Here is an 18,378-nt window from a genome sequence, read left to right as displayed (position 1 = left end):
CAGGTGCGCTGCAGCTTATTAAAATACGAATTGACGCAATTCCCTGAGCGGTGCAATCATAGGAGCGCAGGCGAGCTCGCTGCAGCATCACAGATCGATCAGGATGGCCGGAGCCACAGTGATGAGCGGCGACTGTCAGAAAATCGGCGGCGCTCAGCTGCGGGATTTACTCGAGTCCACACGCAGCGTGCTGTTCGACTGTGACGGCGTGATCTGGAACGGAGAGACCGCGGTCACTGGCGCTCCCGAGGCCGTTCGTGCGCTTAAACAGCGGGGCAAGCGGGTGTTCTTCGTTACCAATAACTGTACCAGGCCGCGCCAGAGCTACGTGCAGAAGTTCGCGCGCCTCGGGTTCGCCGATGTAGCCGAACAGGAGATCTTCAGCTCGGCCTACTGCTCCGCCTCGTACCTGCGTGATGTGGCCGGCATCACGGGGAAAGTGTTCGCCATCGGCTGCCCCGGTGTGCACGAGGAGCTGCAGCATGCCGGTATTTCCGTGGTTCAGGACGAAGACGATGGACCTGACGTCAACATTTCCAACTGCGCACTGGATCCAGATGTGCGCGCTGTGCTCGTGGGCTACGACGAGAAGTTTAGCTTCATCAAGTTGGCCAAAGCCTGCTGCTACTTGCGGGACTTGAGCTGTCTGTTTCTGGCCACTGATCCTGACCCCTGGCACCCACTGCGAGGGGGCAGAATCACACCAGGTAACACGTTATTAACTGCACCTGACATACCTACAGTAACGTGACATAATAGCACCTATTATAACTACACTGCACTTGTCAACCTACCCAGAACATGCACTACTACTGTAGCTACTAATGTCAATAGTAATAATAACAACAATAATAATGGTAATTATATTATACATTTTAACAAAAGCTAATAAATAACAAGTACAACAATAATAATAATGAAAAAAATACATTATTACTAGCACTATTATCAAATCATTAAAATGACAACAAAACAATAATAATAATAATAATTATTATTTTAGTTTTTATCACCGATTTCTTCTGGTCAGTGTTGGTCAATAGGACCAATCAATAGCGGTGCCTCTGCCACCCCCTCAGAAATATAACCCCCAGCCAATAACGCCACTGGAGATTCGAACCCGCAATCCCAGCGGTAGTGGGCTAGCATAATTTACCGCTGTGCCACTTGTAGTGCCTAGTAGTAATAATAATGAAACAATCTATTAATAATAATTTTGAATTTAATTTTTTTATTCCATCTTCATCAACCACTTTGTCATGGTCAGGGGGGTGGCATGGTCGCTTGGTGGGTAGCACTGTCGCCTCACAGCAAGAAGGTCCTGGGTTCGATCCCCAGGTGGAGCGGTCCAGGTCCTTTCTGTGTGGAGTTTGCATGTTCTCCCCATGTCTACGTGGGTTTCCTCTGGAAGCTCTGGTTTCCTCCCACAGTACAAAGACATGCAGATGAGGTTAATTGGAGATACTAAATTGTGATTGTTTTTACCATGACTGTGTTTGATATTTAAAAAAAAGACTTGAATTGATGAATCTTGTGTAACCAGTTACTACCGTTTCTGTCATGAATGTAACCGAAGTGTGTAAAACATGATGTTAAAATCCTAATAAATAAATAAATATATTGTCATGGTCAGGGTCGTGGCACGTTGGTTTCACCAGAAAACTCTTGGTGCAAGGTAGAAATACTCTGGACAGGGCAATACTTGAACCTCAAAAGAACAACAATGATAAAACAACAACAAAGCAATAATGGTTATTAAACAACTATTAATGATAGTAATAAAAATATAACAATAACAAAACAATATACAATCATAATGATTAATAATGATAATTATCACAAAACAACAGCATGTAGTGTGGGTGCAACACATCCAAAGTCCTAAAGACCTTTTTTCGAACCTGACCTCTAGTCACTGTAGGTGGGTTAGCTGCTCCAAGTTGCACCTCCGTTTGAGAAGCTGTGTATGTGTGCAATGCACTGTGCCCAGTGTTTTCAGGTATGCTTTTTGAAGAAAAAGAATTTCATCATCTGCAGTCCATAACATTATTAAAAGATTCAGTTTCCAATCGATTACAAAATGGTGATGTTTCAAACAAGGTGAGACAGGGGCATGTTTACATGTTGCAACCATTAAATGTAGAATTATTATATGAAGTTGGTTAGAGTAAACATAAAATATTTTGTATTTGTAATGTTTTCTACAGAGCCCCTTAGGTGTCACTAAGGAGAAAAAAATTTGTGAAGACAAAATCCGTACCCTCGGTTTAGTAATCCGTACCCTCGGTTTAGTAAACAGTACGCACGGTTTAGTAATCCGTACCCTCGGTTTAGTAAACTGTACTCTTAGTTTAAAGTCCGTCCGCGGTCACGCTATCTGCGCTACAAGTTTTACTGTGCACCTTAACCCCGTTTTACGGTAATACAGTTGCGAAGCATTGATCAGGATAAAGCATCTTTTTACAGCTTAATATACTATATATATATACAGGTCCTTCTCAAAAAATTAGCATATTGTGATAAAGTTCATTATTTTCCATAATGTAATGATAAAAATTAAACTTTCATATATTTTAGATTCATTGCACACCAACTGAAATATTTCAGGTCTTTTATTGTTTTAATACTGATGATTTTGGCATACAGCTCATGAAAACCTCTCAAAAAATTAGCATATCATGAAAAGGTTCTCTAAACGAGCTATTAACCTAATCATCTGAATCAACGAATTAACTCTAAACACCTGCAAAAGATTCCTGAGGCTTTTAAAAACTCCCAGCCTGGTTCATTACTCAAAACTGCAATCATGGGTAAGACTGCCGACCTGACTGCTGTCCAGAAGGCCATCATTGACACCCTCAAGCAAGAGGGTAAGACACAGAAAGAAATTTCTGAACGAATAGGCTGTTCCCAGAGTGCTGTATCAAGGCACCTCAGTGGGAAGTCTGTGGGAAGGAAAAAGTGTGGCAGAAAACGCTGCACAATGAGAAGAGGTGACCGGACCCTGAGGAAGATTGTGGAGAAGGGCCGATTCCAGACCTTGGGGGACCTGCGGAAGCAGTGGACTGAGTCTGGAGTAGAAACATCCAGAGCCACCGTGCACAGGCGTGTGCAGGAAATGGGCTACAGGTGCCGCATTCCCCAGGTCAAGCCACTTTTGAACCAGAAACAGCGGCAGAAGCGCCTGACCTGGGCTACAGAGAAGCAGCACTGGACTGTTGCTCAGTGGTCCAAAGTACTGTTTTCGGAAATCAAGGTGCCAGAGTCTGGAGGAAGACTGGGGAGAAGGAAATGCCAAAATGCCTGAAGTCCAGTGTCAAGTACCCACAGTCAGTGATGGTCTGGGGTGCCATGTCAGCTGCTGGTGTTGGTCCACTGTGTTTTATCAAGAGCAGGGTCAATGCAGATTTTGGAGCACTTCATGCTTCCATCTGCTGAAAAGCTTTATGGAGATGAAGATTTCATTTTTCAGCACGACCTGGCACCTGCTTACAGTGCCAAAACCACTGGTGAATGGTTTACTGACCATGGTATTACTGTGCTCAATTGGCCTGCCAACTCTCCTGACCTGAACCCCATAGAGAATCTGTGGGATATTGTGAAGAGAAAGTTGAGAGACACAAGACCCAACACTCTGGATGAGCTTAAGGCCGCTATCGAAGCATCCTGGGCCTCCATAACACCTCAGCAGTGCCACAGGCTGATTGCCTCCATGCCACGCCGCATTGAAGCAGTCATTTCTGCAAAAGGATTCCCGACCAAGTATTGAGTGCATAACTGAACATAATTATTTGAAGGTTGACTTTTTTTTGTATTAAAAACACTTTTCTTTTATTGGTCGGATGAAATATGCTAATTTTTTGAGATAGGAATTTTGGGTTTTCATGAGCTGTATGCCAAAATCATCAGTATTAAAACAATAAAAGACCTGAAATATTTCAGTTGGTGTGCAATGAATCTAAAATATATGAAAGTTTAATTTTTATCATTACATTATGGAAAATAATGAACTTTATCACAATATGCTAATTTTTTGAGAAGGACCTGTGTATATATATATATATATATATATATATATATATATATATATATATATACAGGGGTTGGACAAAATAACTGCAACACCTGTCATTTTAGTGTGGGAGGTTTCATGGCTAAATTGGACCAGTCTGGTGGCCAATCTTCATTAATTGCACATTGCACCAGTAAGAGCAGAGTGTGAAGGTTCAATTAGCAGGGTAAGAGCACAGTTTTGCTCAAAATATTGCAATGCACACAACATTATGGGTGACATACCAGAGTTCAAAAGAGGACAAATTGTTGGTGCACGTGTTGCTGGCGCATCTGTGACCAAGACAGCAAGTCTTTGTGATGTATCAAGAGCCACGGTATCCAGGGTAATGTCAGCATACCACCAAGAAGGACAAACCACATCCAACAGGATTAACTGTGGACGCAAGAGGAAGCTGTCTGAAAGGGATGTTCGGGTGCTAACCCGGATTGTATCCAAAAAACATAAAACCACGGCTGCCCAAATCACGGCAGAATTAAATGTGCACCTCAACTCTCCTGTTTCCACCAGAACTGTCCGTCGGGAGCTCCACAGGGTCAATATACACGGCCGGGCTGCTATAGCCAAACCTTTGGTCACTCGTGCCAATGCCAAACGTTTCAATGGTGCAAGGAGCGCAAATCTTGGGCTGTGGACAATGTGAAACATGTATTGTTCTCTGATGAGTCCACCTTTACTGTTTTCCCCACATCCGGGAGAGTTACGGTGTGGAGAAGCCCCAAAGAAGCGTACCACCCAGACTGTTGCATGCCCAGAGTGAAGCATGGGGGTGGATCAGTGATGGTTTGGGCTGCCATATCATGGCATTCCCTTGGCCCAATACTTGTGCTAGATGGGCGCGTCACTGCCAAGGACTACCGAACCATTCTGGAGGACCATGTGCATCCAATGGCGGTGCCGTGTATCAGGATGACAATGCACCAATACACACAGCAAGACTGGTGAAAGATTGGTTTGATGAACATGAAAGTGAAGTTGAACATCTCCCATGGCCTGCACAGTCACCAGTAAATATTATTGAGCCACTTTGGGGTGTTTTGGAGAAGCGAGTCAGGAAACGTTTTCCTCCCCCAGCATCACGTAGTGACCTGGCCACTATCCTGCAAGAAGAATGGCTTAAAATCCCTCTGACCACTGTGCAGGACTTGTATATGTCATTTCCAAGACGAATTGACGCTGTATTGGCCGCAAAAGGAGGCCCTACACCATACTAATAAATTATTGTGGTCTAAAACCAGGTGTTTCAGTTATTTTGTCCAACCCCTGTATATATATATATATATATATAGTTTACATGTTGCAACATGTAAACATGTATATGGATACACCTAAATAAAATATACACCTGTTTGTGTGTGTATATATATATATATATATATATATATACAGTGTATCACAAAAGTGAGTACACCCCTCACATTTCTGCAAATATTTTATTATATATTTTCATGGGACAACACTATAGAAATAAAACTTGGATATAACTTAGAGTAGTCAGTGTACAACTTGTATAGCAGTGTAGATTTACTGTCTTCTGAAAATAACTCAACACACAGCCATTAATGTCTAAATGGCTGGCAACATAAGTGAGTACACCCCACAGTGAACATGTCCAAATTGTGCCCGAAGTGTCAATATTTTGTGTGACCACCATTATTATCCAGCACTGCCTTAACCCTCCTGGGCATGGAATTCACCAGAGCTGCACAGGTTGCTACTGGAATCCTCTTCCACTCCTCCATGATGACATCACGGAGCTGGTGGATGTTAGACACCTTGAACTCCTCCACCTTCCACTTGAGGATGCGCCACAGGTGCTCAATTGGGTTTAGTCCATCACCTTTACCTTCAGCTTCCTCAGCAAGGCAGTTGTCATCTTGGAGGTTGTGTTTGGGGTCGTTATCCTGTTGGAAAACTGCCATGAGGCCCAGTTTTTCGAAGGGAGGGGATCTTGCTCTGTTTCAGAATGTCACAGTACATGTTGGAATTCATGTTTCCCTCAATGAACTGCAGCTCCCCAGTGCCAGCAACACTCATGCAGCCCAAGACCATGATGCTACCACCACCATGCTTGACTGTAGGCAAGATACAGTTGTCTTGGTACTTCTCACCAGGGCGCCGCCACACATGCTGGACACCATCTGAGCCAAACAAGTTTATCTTGGTCTCGTCAGACAACAGGGCATTCCAGTAATCCATGTTCTTGGACTGCTTGTCTTCAGCAAACTGTTTGCGGGCTTTCTTGTGCGTCAGCTTCCTTCTGGGATGACGACCATGCAGACCGAGTTGATGCAGTGTGCGGCGTATGGTCTGAGCACTGACAGGCTGACCTCCCACGTCTTCAACCTCTGCAGCAATGCTGGCAGCACTCATGTGTCTATTTTTTAAAGCCAACCTCTGGATATGACGCCGAACACGTGGACTCAACTTCTTTGGTCGACCCTGGCGAAGCCTGTTCCGAGTGGAACCTGTCCTGGAAAACCGCTGTATGACCTTGGCCACCATGCTGTAGCTCAGTTTCAGGGTGTTAGCAATCTTCTTATAGCCCAGGCCATCTTTGTGGAGAGCAACAATTCTATTTCTCACATCCTCAGATAGTTCTTTGCCATGAGGTGCCATGTTGAATATCCAGTGGCCAGTATGAGAGAATTGTACCCAAAACACCAAATTTAACAGCCCTGCTCCCCATTTACACCTGGGACCTTGACACATGACACCAGGGAGGGACAACGACACATTTGGGCACAATTTGGACATGTTCACTGTGGGGTGTACTCACTTATGTTGCCAGCTATTTAGACATTAATGGCTGTGTGTTGAGTTATTTTCAGAGGACAGTAAATCTACACTGCTATACAAGCTGTACACTGACTACTCTAAGTTATATCCAAGTTTCATGTCTATAGTGTTGTCCCATGAAAAGATATAATGAAATATTTGCAGAAATGTGAGGGGTGTACTCACTTTTGTGATACACTGTATATATATATATATATATATATATATATACAGGGGTTGGACAATGAAACTGAAACACCTGTCATTTTAGTGTGGGAGGTTTCATGGCTAAATTGGACCAGTCTGGTGGCCAATCTTCATTAATTGCACATTGCACCAGTAAGAGCAGAGTGTGAAGGTTCAATTAGCAGGGTAAGAGCACAGTTTTGCTCAAAATATTGCAATGCACACAACATTATGGGTGACATACCAGAGTTCAAAAGAAGACAAATTGTTGGTGCACGTCTTGCTGGCGCATCTGTGACCAAGACAGCAAGTCTTTGTGATGTATCAAGAGCCACGGTATCCAGGGTAATGTCAGCATACCACCAAGAAGGACAAACCACATCCAACAGGATTAACTGTGGACGCAAGAGGAAGCTGTCTGAAAGGGATGTTCGGGTGCTAACCCGGATTGTATCCAAAAAACATAAAACCACGGCTGCCCAAATCACGGCAGAATTAAATGTGCACCTCGACTCTCCTGTTTCCACCAGAACTGTCCGTCGGGAGCTCCACAGGGTCAATATACACGGCCGGGCTGCTATAGCCAAACCTTTGGTCACTCGTGCCAATGCCAAACGTCGGTTTCAATGGTGCAAGGAGCGCAAATCTTGGGCTGTGGACAATGTGAAACATGTATTGTTCTCTGATCAGTCCACCTTTACTGTTTTCCCCACATCCGGGAGAGTTACGGTGTGGAGAAGCCCCAAAGAGGCGTACCACCCAGACTGTTGCATGCCCAGAGTGAAGCATGGGGGTGGATCAGTGATGGTTTGGGCTGCCATATCATGGCATTCCCTTGGCCCAATACTTGTGCTAGATGGGCGCGTCACTGCCAAGGACTACCGAACCATTCTGGAGGACCATGTGCATCCAATGGCGGTGCCGTGTATCAGGATGACAATGCACCAATACACACAGCAAGACTGGTGAAAGATTGGTTTGATGAACATGAAAGTGAAGTTGAACATCTCCCATGGCCTGTCACCAGATCTAAATATTATTGAGCCACTTTGGGGTGTTTTGGAGAAGCGAGTCAGGAAACGTTTTCCTCCACCAGCATCACGTAGTGACCTGGCCACTATCCTGCAAGAAGAATGGCTTAAAATCCCTCTGACCACTGTGCAGGACTTGTATATGTCATTTCCAAGACGAATTGACGCTGTATTGGCCGCAAAAGGAGGCCCTACACCATACTAATAAATTATTGTGGTCTAAAACCAGGTGTTTCAGTTATTTTGTCCAACCCCTGTGTATATATATATATATATATACAAACCGACGTTTGGCATTGGCACGAGTGGCCAAAGGTTTGGCTATAGCAGCCCGGCCGTGTATATTGACCCTGTGGAGCTTCCGACGGACAGTTCTGGTGGAAACAGGAGAGTTGAGGTGCACATTTAATTCTGCCGTGATTTGGGCAGCCGTGGTTTTATGTTTTTTGGATACAATCCGGGTTAGCACCCGAACATCCCTTTCAGACAGCTTCCTCTTGCGTCCACAGTTAATCCTGTTGGATGTGGTTTGTCCTTCTTGGTGGTATGCTGACATTACCCTGGATACCGTGGCTCTTGATACATCACAAAGACTTGCTGTCTTGGTCACAGATGCGCCAGCAAGACGTGCACCAACAATTTGTCCTCTTTTGAACTCTGGTATGTCACCCATAATGTTGTGTGCATTGCAATATTTTGAGCAAAACTGTGCTCTTACCCTGCTAATTAAACCTTCACACTCTGCTCTTACTGGTGCAATGTGCAATTAATGAATATTGGCCACCAGACTGGTCCAAATTAGCCATGAATCCTCCCACACTAAAATGACAGGTGTTTCAGTTATTTTGTCCAACCCCTGTATATACAGGGTGGGCCATTTATATGGATACACCTAAATAAAATGGGAATGGTTGGTGATATTAACTTCCTGTTTGTGGCACATTAGTATATGGGAGGGGGAAAACTTTTCAAGAAGGGTGGTGACCATGGCGGCCATTTTGAAGTCGGCCATTTTGTCTCCAACTTTAGTTTTTTCAATGGGAAGAGGGTCATGTGACAAATCAAACTTATTGAGAATTTCACAAGAAAAACAATGGTGTGCTTGGTTGTAACGTAACTTTATTCTTTCATGAGTTATTTACAAGTTTCTGACCACTTATAAAATGTGTTCAAAGTGCTGCCCATTGTGTTGGATTGTCAATGCAACCCTCTTCTCCCACTCTTCACACACTGATAGCAACACCGCAGAAGAAATGCTAGCACAGGCTTCCAGTATCCGTAGTTTCAGGTGCTGCACATTTCGTATCTTCACAGCATAGACAATTGCCTTCAGAGAATTTCACAAGAAAAACAATGGTGTGCTTGGTTTTAACGTAACTTTATTCTTTCATGAGCTATTTACAAGCTTCTCTTTGTTTACAGCCATTGACATGTCGCAGAGGTTAACACGTGAGGAGCGGATAGAAATTGTGTTGATGTCTGGTGAACGCAGTACCCAGGTCATTGCAGCAGATTTCAATGCAAGACACCCTACGAGACCACCCATCTCCCATGCTACAGTTAGCAAACTGCTTGCCAAGTTTCGTGAAACTGGTTCAGTGTTGGATTTGCCAAAATGTGGACGCATGAAAACTGTCACTAATGAAGAAACATCAGTGGCTGTCCTAGCTTCATTCAGCAAGAGCCCACAGCGTAGCACTCGCCGCATGTCACTGAAGAGTGGCATCAGTCGAACATCCCTTCGGTGGATATTAGCTACTCACAAATGGCACCCTTACAAACTCCAGCTGCTGCAGCATCTCAACGAGGATGACCCAGATCGGCGGCGCACTGAATTTGCAGAATGGGCAAAACAAAAATTGGAACAGGACCCTCAGTTTACACAGAACATTTTGTTCAGTGATGAGGCAAACTTTTATGTGAATGGTGAAGTTAACAAACAAAACCACCGCTATTGGTCTGACACTAACCCACATTGGATAGATCCCTCCAAGACTGTTGGAACACAAAAATTTATGGTATGGTGTGGTATATGGGGTACAAAGATAGTGGGGCCATTCTTCATCAATGGAAACCTCAAGGCCACTGGATATTTAAAATTGTTACATGATGATGTGTTTCCCTCTTTATGCACTGAAGCTGGCACGTTCCCTGAGTTTTTCCAGCAAGATGGTGCACCACCACATTATGGGTGTCAGGTCCAAGCATTCCTAGATGAACAGTTTCCTGGAAAGTGGATTGGTCGTCGTGGGCCAGTTGAATGGCCCCCAAGGTCTCCCGATCTGACCCCCTTAGACTTTTATCTTTGCGGTCATCTGAAGGCAATTGTCTATGCTGTGAAGATACGAAATGTGCAGCACCTGAAACTACGGATACTGGAAGCCTGTGCTAGCATTTCTTCTGCGGTGTTGCTATCAGTGTGTGAAGAGTGGGAGAAGAGGGTTGCATTGACAATCCAACACAATGGGCAGCACTTTGAACACATTTTATAAGTGGTCAGAAACTTGTAAATAACTCATGAGAGAATAAAGTTACGTTAAAACCACCATTGTTTTTCTTGTGAAATTCTCAATAAGTTTGATGTGTCACATGACCCTCTTCCCATTGAAAAAACTAAAGTTGGATCCAAAATGGCCGACTTCAAAATGGCCGCCATGGTCACCACCCATCTTAAAAAGTTTTCCCCCTCCCATATACTAATGTGCCACAAACAGGAAGTTAATATCACCAACCATTCCCATTTTATTTAGGTGTATCCATATAAGTGGCCCACCCTGTATATATATATATATATATATATATATATATATATATATATATATACAGGGGTTGGACAAAATAACTGAAACACCTGGTTTTAGACCACAATAATTTATTAGTATGGTGTAGGGCCTCCTTTTGCGGCCAATACAGCGTCAATTCGTCTTGGAAATGACATATACAAGTCCTGCACAGTGGTCAGAGGGATTTTAAGCCATTCTTCTTGCAGGATAGTGGCCAGGTCACTACGTGATGCTGGTGGAGGAAAACGTTTCCTGACTCGCTTCTCCAAAACACCCCAAAGTGGCTCAATAATATTTAGATCTGGTGACAGGCCATGGGAGATGTTCAACTTCACTTTCATGTTCATCAAACCAATCTTTCACCAGTCTTGCTGTGTGTATTGGTGCATTGTCATCCTGATACACGGCACCGCCATTGGATGCACATGGTCCTCCAGAATGGTTCGGTAGTCCTTGGCAGCCCATCTAGCACAAGTATTGGGCCAAGGGAATGCCATGATATGGCAGCCCAAACCATCACTGATCCACCCCCATGCTTCACTCTGGGCATGCAACAGTCTGGGTGGTACGCTTCTTTGGTGCTTCTCCACACCGTAACTCTCCCGGATGTGGGGAAAACAGTAAAGGTGGACTCATCAGAGAACAATACATGTTTCACATTGTCCACAGCCCAAGATTTGCGCTCCTTGCACCATTGAAACCGACGTTTGGCATTGGCACGAGTGACCAAAGGTTTGGCTATAGCAGCCCGGCCGTGTATATTGACCCTGTGGAGCTCCCGACGGACAGTTCTGGTGGAAACAGGAGAGTTGAGGTGCACATTTAATTCTGCCGTGGTTTTATGTTTTTTGGATACAATCCGGGTTAGCACCCGAACATCCCTTTCAGACAGCTTCCTCTTGCGTCCACAGTTAATCCTGTTGGATGTGGTTTGTCCTTCTTGGTGGTATGCTGACATTACCCTGGATACCGTGGCTCTTGATACATCACAAAGACTTGCTGTCTTGGTCACAGATGCGCCAGCAAGACGTGCACCAACAATTTGTCCTCTTTTGAACTCTGGTATGTCACCCATAATGTTGTGTGCATTGCAATATTTTGAGCAAAACTGTGCTCTTACCCTGCTAATTGAACCTTCACACTCTGCTCTTACTGGTGCAATGTGCAATTAATGAAGATTGGCCACCAGACTGGTCCAATTTAGCCATGAAACCTCCCACACTAAAATGACAGGTGTTTCAGTTATTTTGTCCAACCCCTGTATATATATATATATATATATATATATATATATATATATAATATATATTATATTAAGCTGCAGGCACGTGCACAGACATTTTTGGGGGCAGGTGCTCAAGCAAAAAAAAAAGGGCACCCATCGCCAAAATTATTAATAAAATTAAAAAAAAAACACAGTAGGATATTTAACTTATATGTTTATTTTTGTTAACACAATCAATACACATCTAATCAAATAACTTAAATTATCAAATTGAATAAATAAATAAAAAACAGGCAAAAACAAGGCCATATTGTGCGCTTTTTAATAACCAAACAATATATTAAATTATCATCAAAAAATAGCTCAACTTAAGACCTACCTTTGATTTCAAATCAGAAACCCACTTTGGGTATTTAATGTTAACAATGGGCCTATTATTATGCAATAAAATCACAGACAGTTAAATAACATTTTCCTATTTATTCATCATTTTTGTATGCTGTTCTATATCATAGAGCAGTGGTTCTCAAACTTTTTAGACCGAGTACCACCCATTGTCAAACCAAAACTTCCAAGTACCACCTATGTCTCATCACAGAACCACATATAGCACACATTAATTAGGTATATATATATATACTCTCTCCCTCCCTCTCTCCCTCTCTCTCTGTCCCTCTCTCCCCCTCTCTCTCTCTCTCTCTCTCTCTCTCTCTGTGTGTGTATATGTGTGTGTGTCGCTCGCTCATTCTCCGCGATACTGAAAGTGTTTTCGGATTTGAGTGAGTGCGCGTGTTTAGCGGAGCAGCCTGGTGATGTCAGGAACGAGATCAGTGAGATTCAAACACAGATCTGCTCTGACAAAAGCGAGAGAGCTACTGATAACTTTACTGATAACTTTACTAATAACGTGTCGGAAATTTCGAGATGGAAACTGCGAACGTGAAGTATAGACTTAATGAAGTACGGTGTCTGCGTAGCCCCGAATATTTTTAAAAACACATTAGTTTAAATACAACTTGTTTTAATTAAACTGATTTTATTACATATTTTATTTATAAACAGAATTATAAGAACTTTGAAACAGATTTTATTAGTAATTTACACATTTTGTTTCATATTATTTTTTATTTATAATTATTAAATGATTTATTTTTTCGGTGCATGTAATTACTTTTCCGAGATTATCTGGCGTACCACCTCATGCTGCTTCACGTACCACCAGTGGTACGCGTACCACAGTTTGAGAACCACTGTCATAGAGCATTACATTTAGCCTTCTACATATAATAGTTTGTAATGTTAATTACCTAGCAAAATTATTCCTCATTTGTAAACCTTAACTGTTGAAGTATAAATGCTTGCATGAAAATAACTCCTTGACTAAAGGTGACTTTTCCTACACAGCGTTTTGGCCAGGATGCTTTAATTATAAAATATTGTATGTTTGTATCTATTTTCAACACTTTACTGTGAGAGCTACTTGACATTTTCCTGCAAAATGTTTGTGCTCATGTTTTTTTTTTTTTTCACACTTTCACATCAAAATAATTTTAAATTAAAAAAAACTAGTGAAACACTTTTGGGGGAATTGATGACAGAAAGGGTAATATTTATTTTTAAATATTGATAAATGCAGAAAAAAATTGGGCTCCAGCAGAAAGGGCACTTTTCTCATCCAGGGCAAACGGGCAGGTGCCTGAGCACCACTAGGGGTCTATCTGTGCACGTGACTGTTAAGCTGTAAAAAGATGATTTATCCTCTGCAATGCTTTGCAACTGTATTACCGTAAAACGTGGTTTAGGCGCACAGTAAAACTTGTAGCGCAGATAGCGTGACCGCGGACGGACTTTAAACTAAGAGTACAGTTTACAAATACGTGCGTACGGATTACTAAACCGAGGGTACGGATTTTGCTCTTCACATATTTTTTTCCTTAGTGACCCCTAAGGGGCTCCGTAGTTTTCAGTTAAATACTGGTTAAAAAGATTTGCAGATCATTGCTGTCTGTTTGTCTACTGTAAATCTTTTTGGGAATTGGGCTTGTATGACAAATCTCGCGTTAGACTGACAAAAAAGTCATGAATTCTGATGTGGCAGTTTTTTCCTGTGATTACAATTGGGGCACAGCAACATTGTTATTAATGCTAGACACTATATCTGTACATTACATTGTTGAAATGTTGAACTAAAAACCAAAGTTGTGCAAATGAATGGAAGTGGCATTTTTCAGCCACTTGCCGTTAAATTACAATAGAAAATGGCAAAAGAATTAAACATTTCTTGGTATGGTATAGTTCTACAAATCCAATTTCTGAAAAAAATTTGAACATTTTGTAAAATGCAGTAATAAGAACCTGTCAATTGTTAATTATATAGAATTTTTATTTAACTGACAGAATTACAAGATTTTCAATGTTTTCAATGACCAGCTTTGATGTATTACAATATACTGGGACAGAGCCACGGTTACTACTGTGATACAACACCTGTCTCGTTAATTACACTATTTATTCATTTGGAATTGACAATATTAATTTTTGCAGTTTTGGAATTTTGCCCATTCCTGCTTGATACAAGACTTTGGCTGCTCAACAGTTCTTGGTCACTATGGTCTGATTCTCCTCTTCATGATGCACCATCCATTTTTAATAGGAGACAGATCTGGACTGCAGGCAGGCCAATCAAACACATACACGCTCTGTAACTACAAATCTGTGATGTTGTAACATGCAGAATGATGCGTGTTACTGTTTTAATTAATTAACCAAAAAGTCTCCAAAAAGGTTTAGCCTTGATGGTAGCATGTGTCTCTTTTAAATCTTCCTGGGAAAAAAAGCTGAAATGTGGAACCTTGCGGTCCATCTGAGATTGGGCCCAGAGAACTTGGTGGCGTTTTTGCACAGAATTGATATGGCTTTCTTTGTGTAATAGAGATGTACAGTAGGTTGCAGTTCTTAATGCGGCTGCGGACTGTGTTAGCTGACAATGGTTTTGTCACTGCCGGCTGAAGGCTCAAAGTAAGGCTGGGTGATATGACTAAAAAATTCATTTCTTGAAATGCTTTTGAGAAGTTGCGATATATGATACGGTATAATGTAAACTTAACAAAGTACAGCGGTGGGCTACTGCCATTTAACTTCAAATAAATAAGCATAAAACAAATTCTAAAAAAGTTAAATATTTGGTAATGCCATTACATAATACTATCATTGCAAAATGAAAGCGCACGGTAAACAGCAGCACCGCGACCCAGATCAACCACACAGCAGCATAAAATCATTACCGCTGCTCACCTGAGCTTCTCTTCCTCAAATTAAGACAAATCTATACCCGTGTGTTTAATTATGGATATTTTCCTTTTTTTGTAAATGTTTTCCAGAATATTTCCAAAATATATATGTCCATATCCAACGCATAATTTATTCTTCAAATAAGTCAGGGTCTGCTCTAGCACAATCTGTTGACTTGAATGATGAATACTGGTAAAATAACTTTCTGTTGTGACCTTTGACTCTATGTTTATGTCTTTACAGGTTCTGGAAGTCTCACTGCAGCTTTGGAGACGGCCAGCAGCCGGAAGGCCACAGTGATTGGCAAGCCGAGCCGCTTCATGTTTGAGTGCATCGCGAGCCAGTTCGATTTAGACCCAGCTAGCGCTTTGATGGTGGGAGATCGTTTAGAGACTGATATAGTCTTTGGTGTCAACTGTGGCCTCTCCACAGTGCTCACGCTGACGGGAGTCTCAACCATGGAGCAGGCACAGGAGTACAAGGACAGTAACTTGCCTGAAAAGAAAGACTTTGTGCCTGATTATGTGGTGGAAAGCATTGCAGATTTCTGGGAGGCTTTAGAGGAGTAAAAAGATTGGACAGGGTGTTTATAAACTCTGACAAGCCTCCCTGAGTGCACAAGAAACTACACATTACTGTATGTCCAGTCTAAAATCCCAGGGCTGTTGCTCATGGGTGTTCAGTATATTATGTGTCATCATAGTTCAGGTATGGGCATAGTTCGGGTAACTCATCATTTGTGTATTTGATGACATAAAGTGTAACACCATGGGCTAATGAAACACCACAACTTTACCAGTTGAGGGACATTCGGAGGATGGTCATGCACAGTTGTGTAACAAATACTGGGAGTTCCAGGGAAAGTACTGTTCATCAAACATTGCCAAGCTGTAGTTGTTAGAAAAAATGGCAGATGTGTTCTTTAGGGCGATAAAGAAATGGCATGCCATGCACTTATAAAAAAACAAACTGTATATTTGTTGATAACTTGTGTCTATTGTGTACTATTTTCACCAAAATCATATTGCCCACTAAGGAATTGCTCATTCAAAATCAAACTACTGAAGTGTAACTTTTTCCAAAGAATGTATTGTACACAATGGAAATGGAAGAACCATGTGACATTGCTAAGTCCCCATTAACACACACACCATGTCACCACTATGACATAGCTGCTCTGCCATGCATGGTTTATATTCCTTATTGTGGTCAGAGGTTTTCTTGTGATGTCCCCATTTCATTAATAGAAGGGTGGACCGGAGATGTCTGACAAATTGTGACCTTTGTGCACTATGTGGCCTGACTACAAGCCTATTTTTGAACCATGGTCATTAATATGGTGTAGCTCCACCCCCCTTCCATCTTTAATAGTCCCTACTCCTCTGGGATGGCTTTCCAAAATATAGACACTGTGTATGTTGGACAGGAAGGCCTGGTTGCAATGAGCATTCCAATTTATCATGCCAAAGGAGGAGAAGTCCAAACTAATTACACCCTACATAGACTAGAGGTGCAAATCTTGACATAATCTTTTGTCTGTTATTGGGTTAATCATTTACATCCCTGTTTAAAACACATTTTAAGTGCAGATTATGGCCACACTAACACCTTGTTGTATAAAGCCCTTAATGATTTCTGATGTCAGTGTGGGTTTTGCAAACAATCTAATACGGACAGTGGTGGTAACAACTGTCTAATCACAGGATATTGTGCCAGTGTAATACTGTCTGTGACATCTAGCAAGCATTCCAGGTCTTTTTGCTAGGTTTTAGCACAGTGTGTTTATTTGTCTTTGACAAATTGATTATCTACTGATGCAGTATCTGCTATCCCAATGACTTGACTGATACCCTGCATAGTATTTCTTCAAGCTAGTGTTTGGCCCAGGTTGCAGTTTCTACAACACCACTAGTCTGGTTGGGTGCTTTGCAGACACAATCTGTCTCTAGCAGGCAGAAGGTTGTACCCACTACTACAGCTGCTACTGTCTTGTCAAGGCAACTACATAAGCTATGGAGAAATACTTGAAGTAAAGCTTGTTCAAGGTCTATATTGAAATCCACTGTTGGCTGGTGAAAAGAATAGCCTAAGTGCCTCCCATGTTGTACCGGGTGTGTGCTAGTCTGCAGGCCTCTTAGATCAGCTTGGATGGCATGTTTGAGCTAAAGTTTGATGCTATTACAGGGAAAAAGGGGGATTGTTTGCAAGTGTAGCCCCAGTATTTAAATAATGGTGTAAAAGGCATCAGAGAAATTTTAAGGTGGAAGAACTTCTAACTTCCCTGAAGTTCTTGGCCGGCTTATTCTTCATGTTAGAAAATCATAGCTCATAGTTGAAGGAGATGTTAAATAGTGTAGCTTTATGCAAAATAGAAAAGTAAGTATATTTTGGTTGTTTGAAGTACATCTCCCAAACAGTTATTTTTTTAATACTTTTAATCTCACTAATTTATTAATTTTATCAAATGCTTTATGGCTTAGTGAGACATATTTATAATTTCTTGTCTAGACATTTTTTTAACGTCAGCTGCAACTTGCTCATGTCCTCATGGATAGACATCCTTTCAAAAATGCTGTCATATTTCATTAGAAGACATTCTGCTGTCTTGCAATACATTCTTTGGGTGAAATTTAAGTAAATTTTGTGATTGCAGTCATTCAGTAAAATGTGTGCATCTCCTTAAAAAATGTATCAACCTGTGTGTGTTATATTTTCAAGAAATATTTATTATAAAACCACTGAATGTTTGACCTTTGCATGAATGATGAGTGAATGAAGTGGTTAGGCCAGTAAATTTGTTATTAAATTGCCTGTTGTTGTTATTATGGTTTACAATTAGTGGTAGGTGTCCACAAAAAATTGGACATGTGTGGTTTACTTTTCTGCAACCTAAAGCTTGGGTGACTTTTAGTCTCTGTCTAAATGTGTTTAGCTAGAAAGGTTGTTGTGTACCTAATGGAATATACTTTTTTTTTAAATGCCAAACACCTCTGTGTGAATACTGTGTACATA

The 18,378-nt window shown here is 41.7% G+C and overlaps 1 protein-coding gene across 1 annotated transcript; it reads left to right on the top strand.

The window, feature by feature from the left end:
* On the top strand, window positions 1-16,567 carry pdxp (pyridoxal (pyridoxine, vitamin B6) phosphatase). Its single transcript, XM_063014562.1, has 2 exons — window positions 1-707; window positions 15,610-16,567. The coding sequence occupies exons 1-2, from the start codon at window positions 104-106 to the stop codon at window positions 15,933-15,935; spliced, it is 930 nt and encodes a 309-aa protein (XP_062870632.1). The 5' UTR covers window positions 1-103; the 3' UTR covers window positions 15,936-16,567.
* Window positions 16,568-18,378: the final 1,811 nt, after the last annotated feature.

The sequence above is a fragment of the Trichomycterus rosablanca genome, chromosome 18, assembly GCF_030014385.1.
Source record: "Trichomycterus rosablanca isolate fTriRos1 chromosome 18, fTriRos1.hap1, whole genome shotgun sequence".
NCBI lineage: Eukaryota > Metazoa > Chordata > Actinopteri > Siluriformes > Trichomycteridae > Trichomycterus > Trichomycterus rosablanca.
The sequence above is the reverse complement of the archived record's forward strand: the minus strand, read 5'-3'. Positions and strand labels throughout refer to the sequence as shown.

Bases quoted from the DNA above. Each gene is read 5' to 3' on its own strand.
- pdxp (XM_063014562.1), top strand. From the start codon at position 104: ATGGCCGGAGCCACAGTGATGAGCGGCGACTGTCAGAAAATCGGCGGC. The intron at 708-15,609 runs GTAACACGTTAT...ATGTCTTTACAG, and splicing joins AGGGGGCAGAATCACACCAG to GTTCTGGAAGTCTCACTGCA.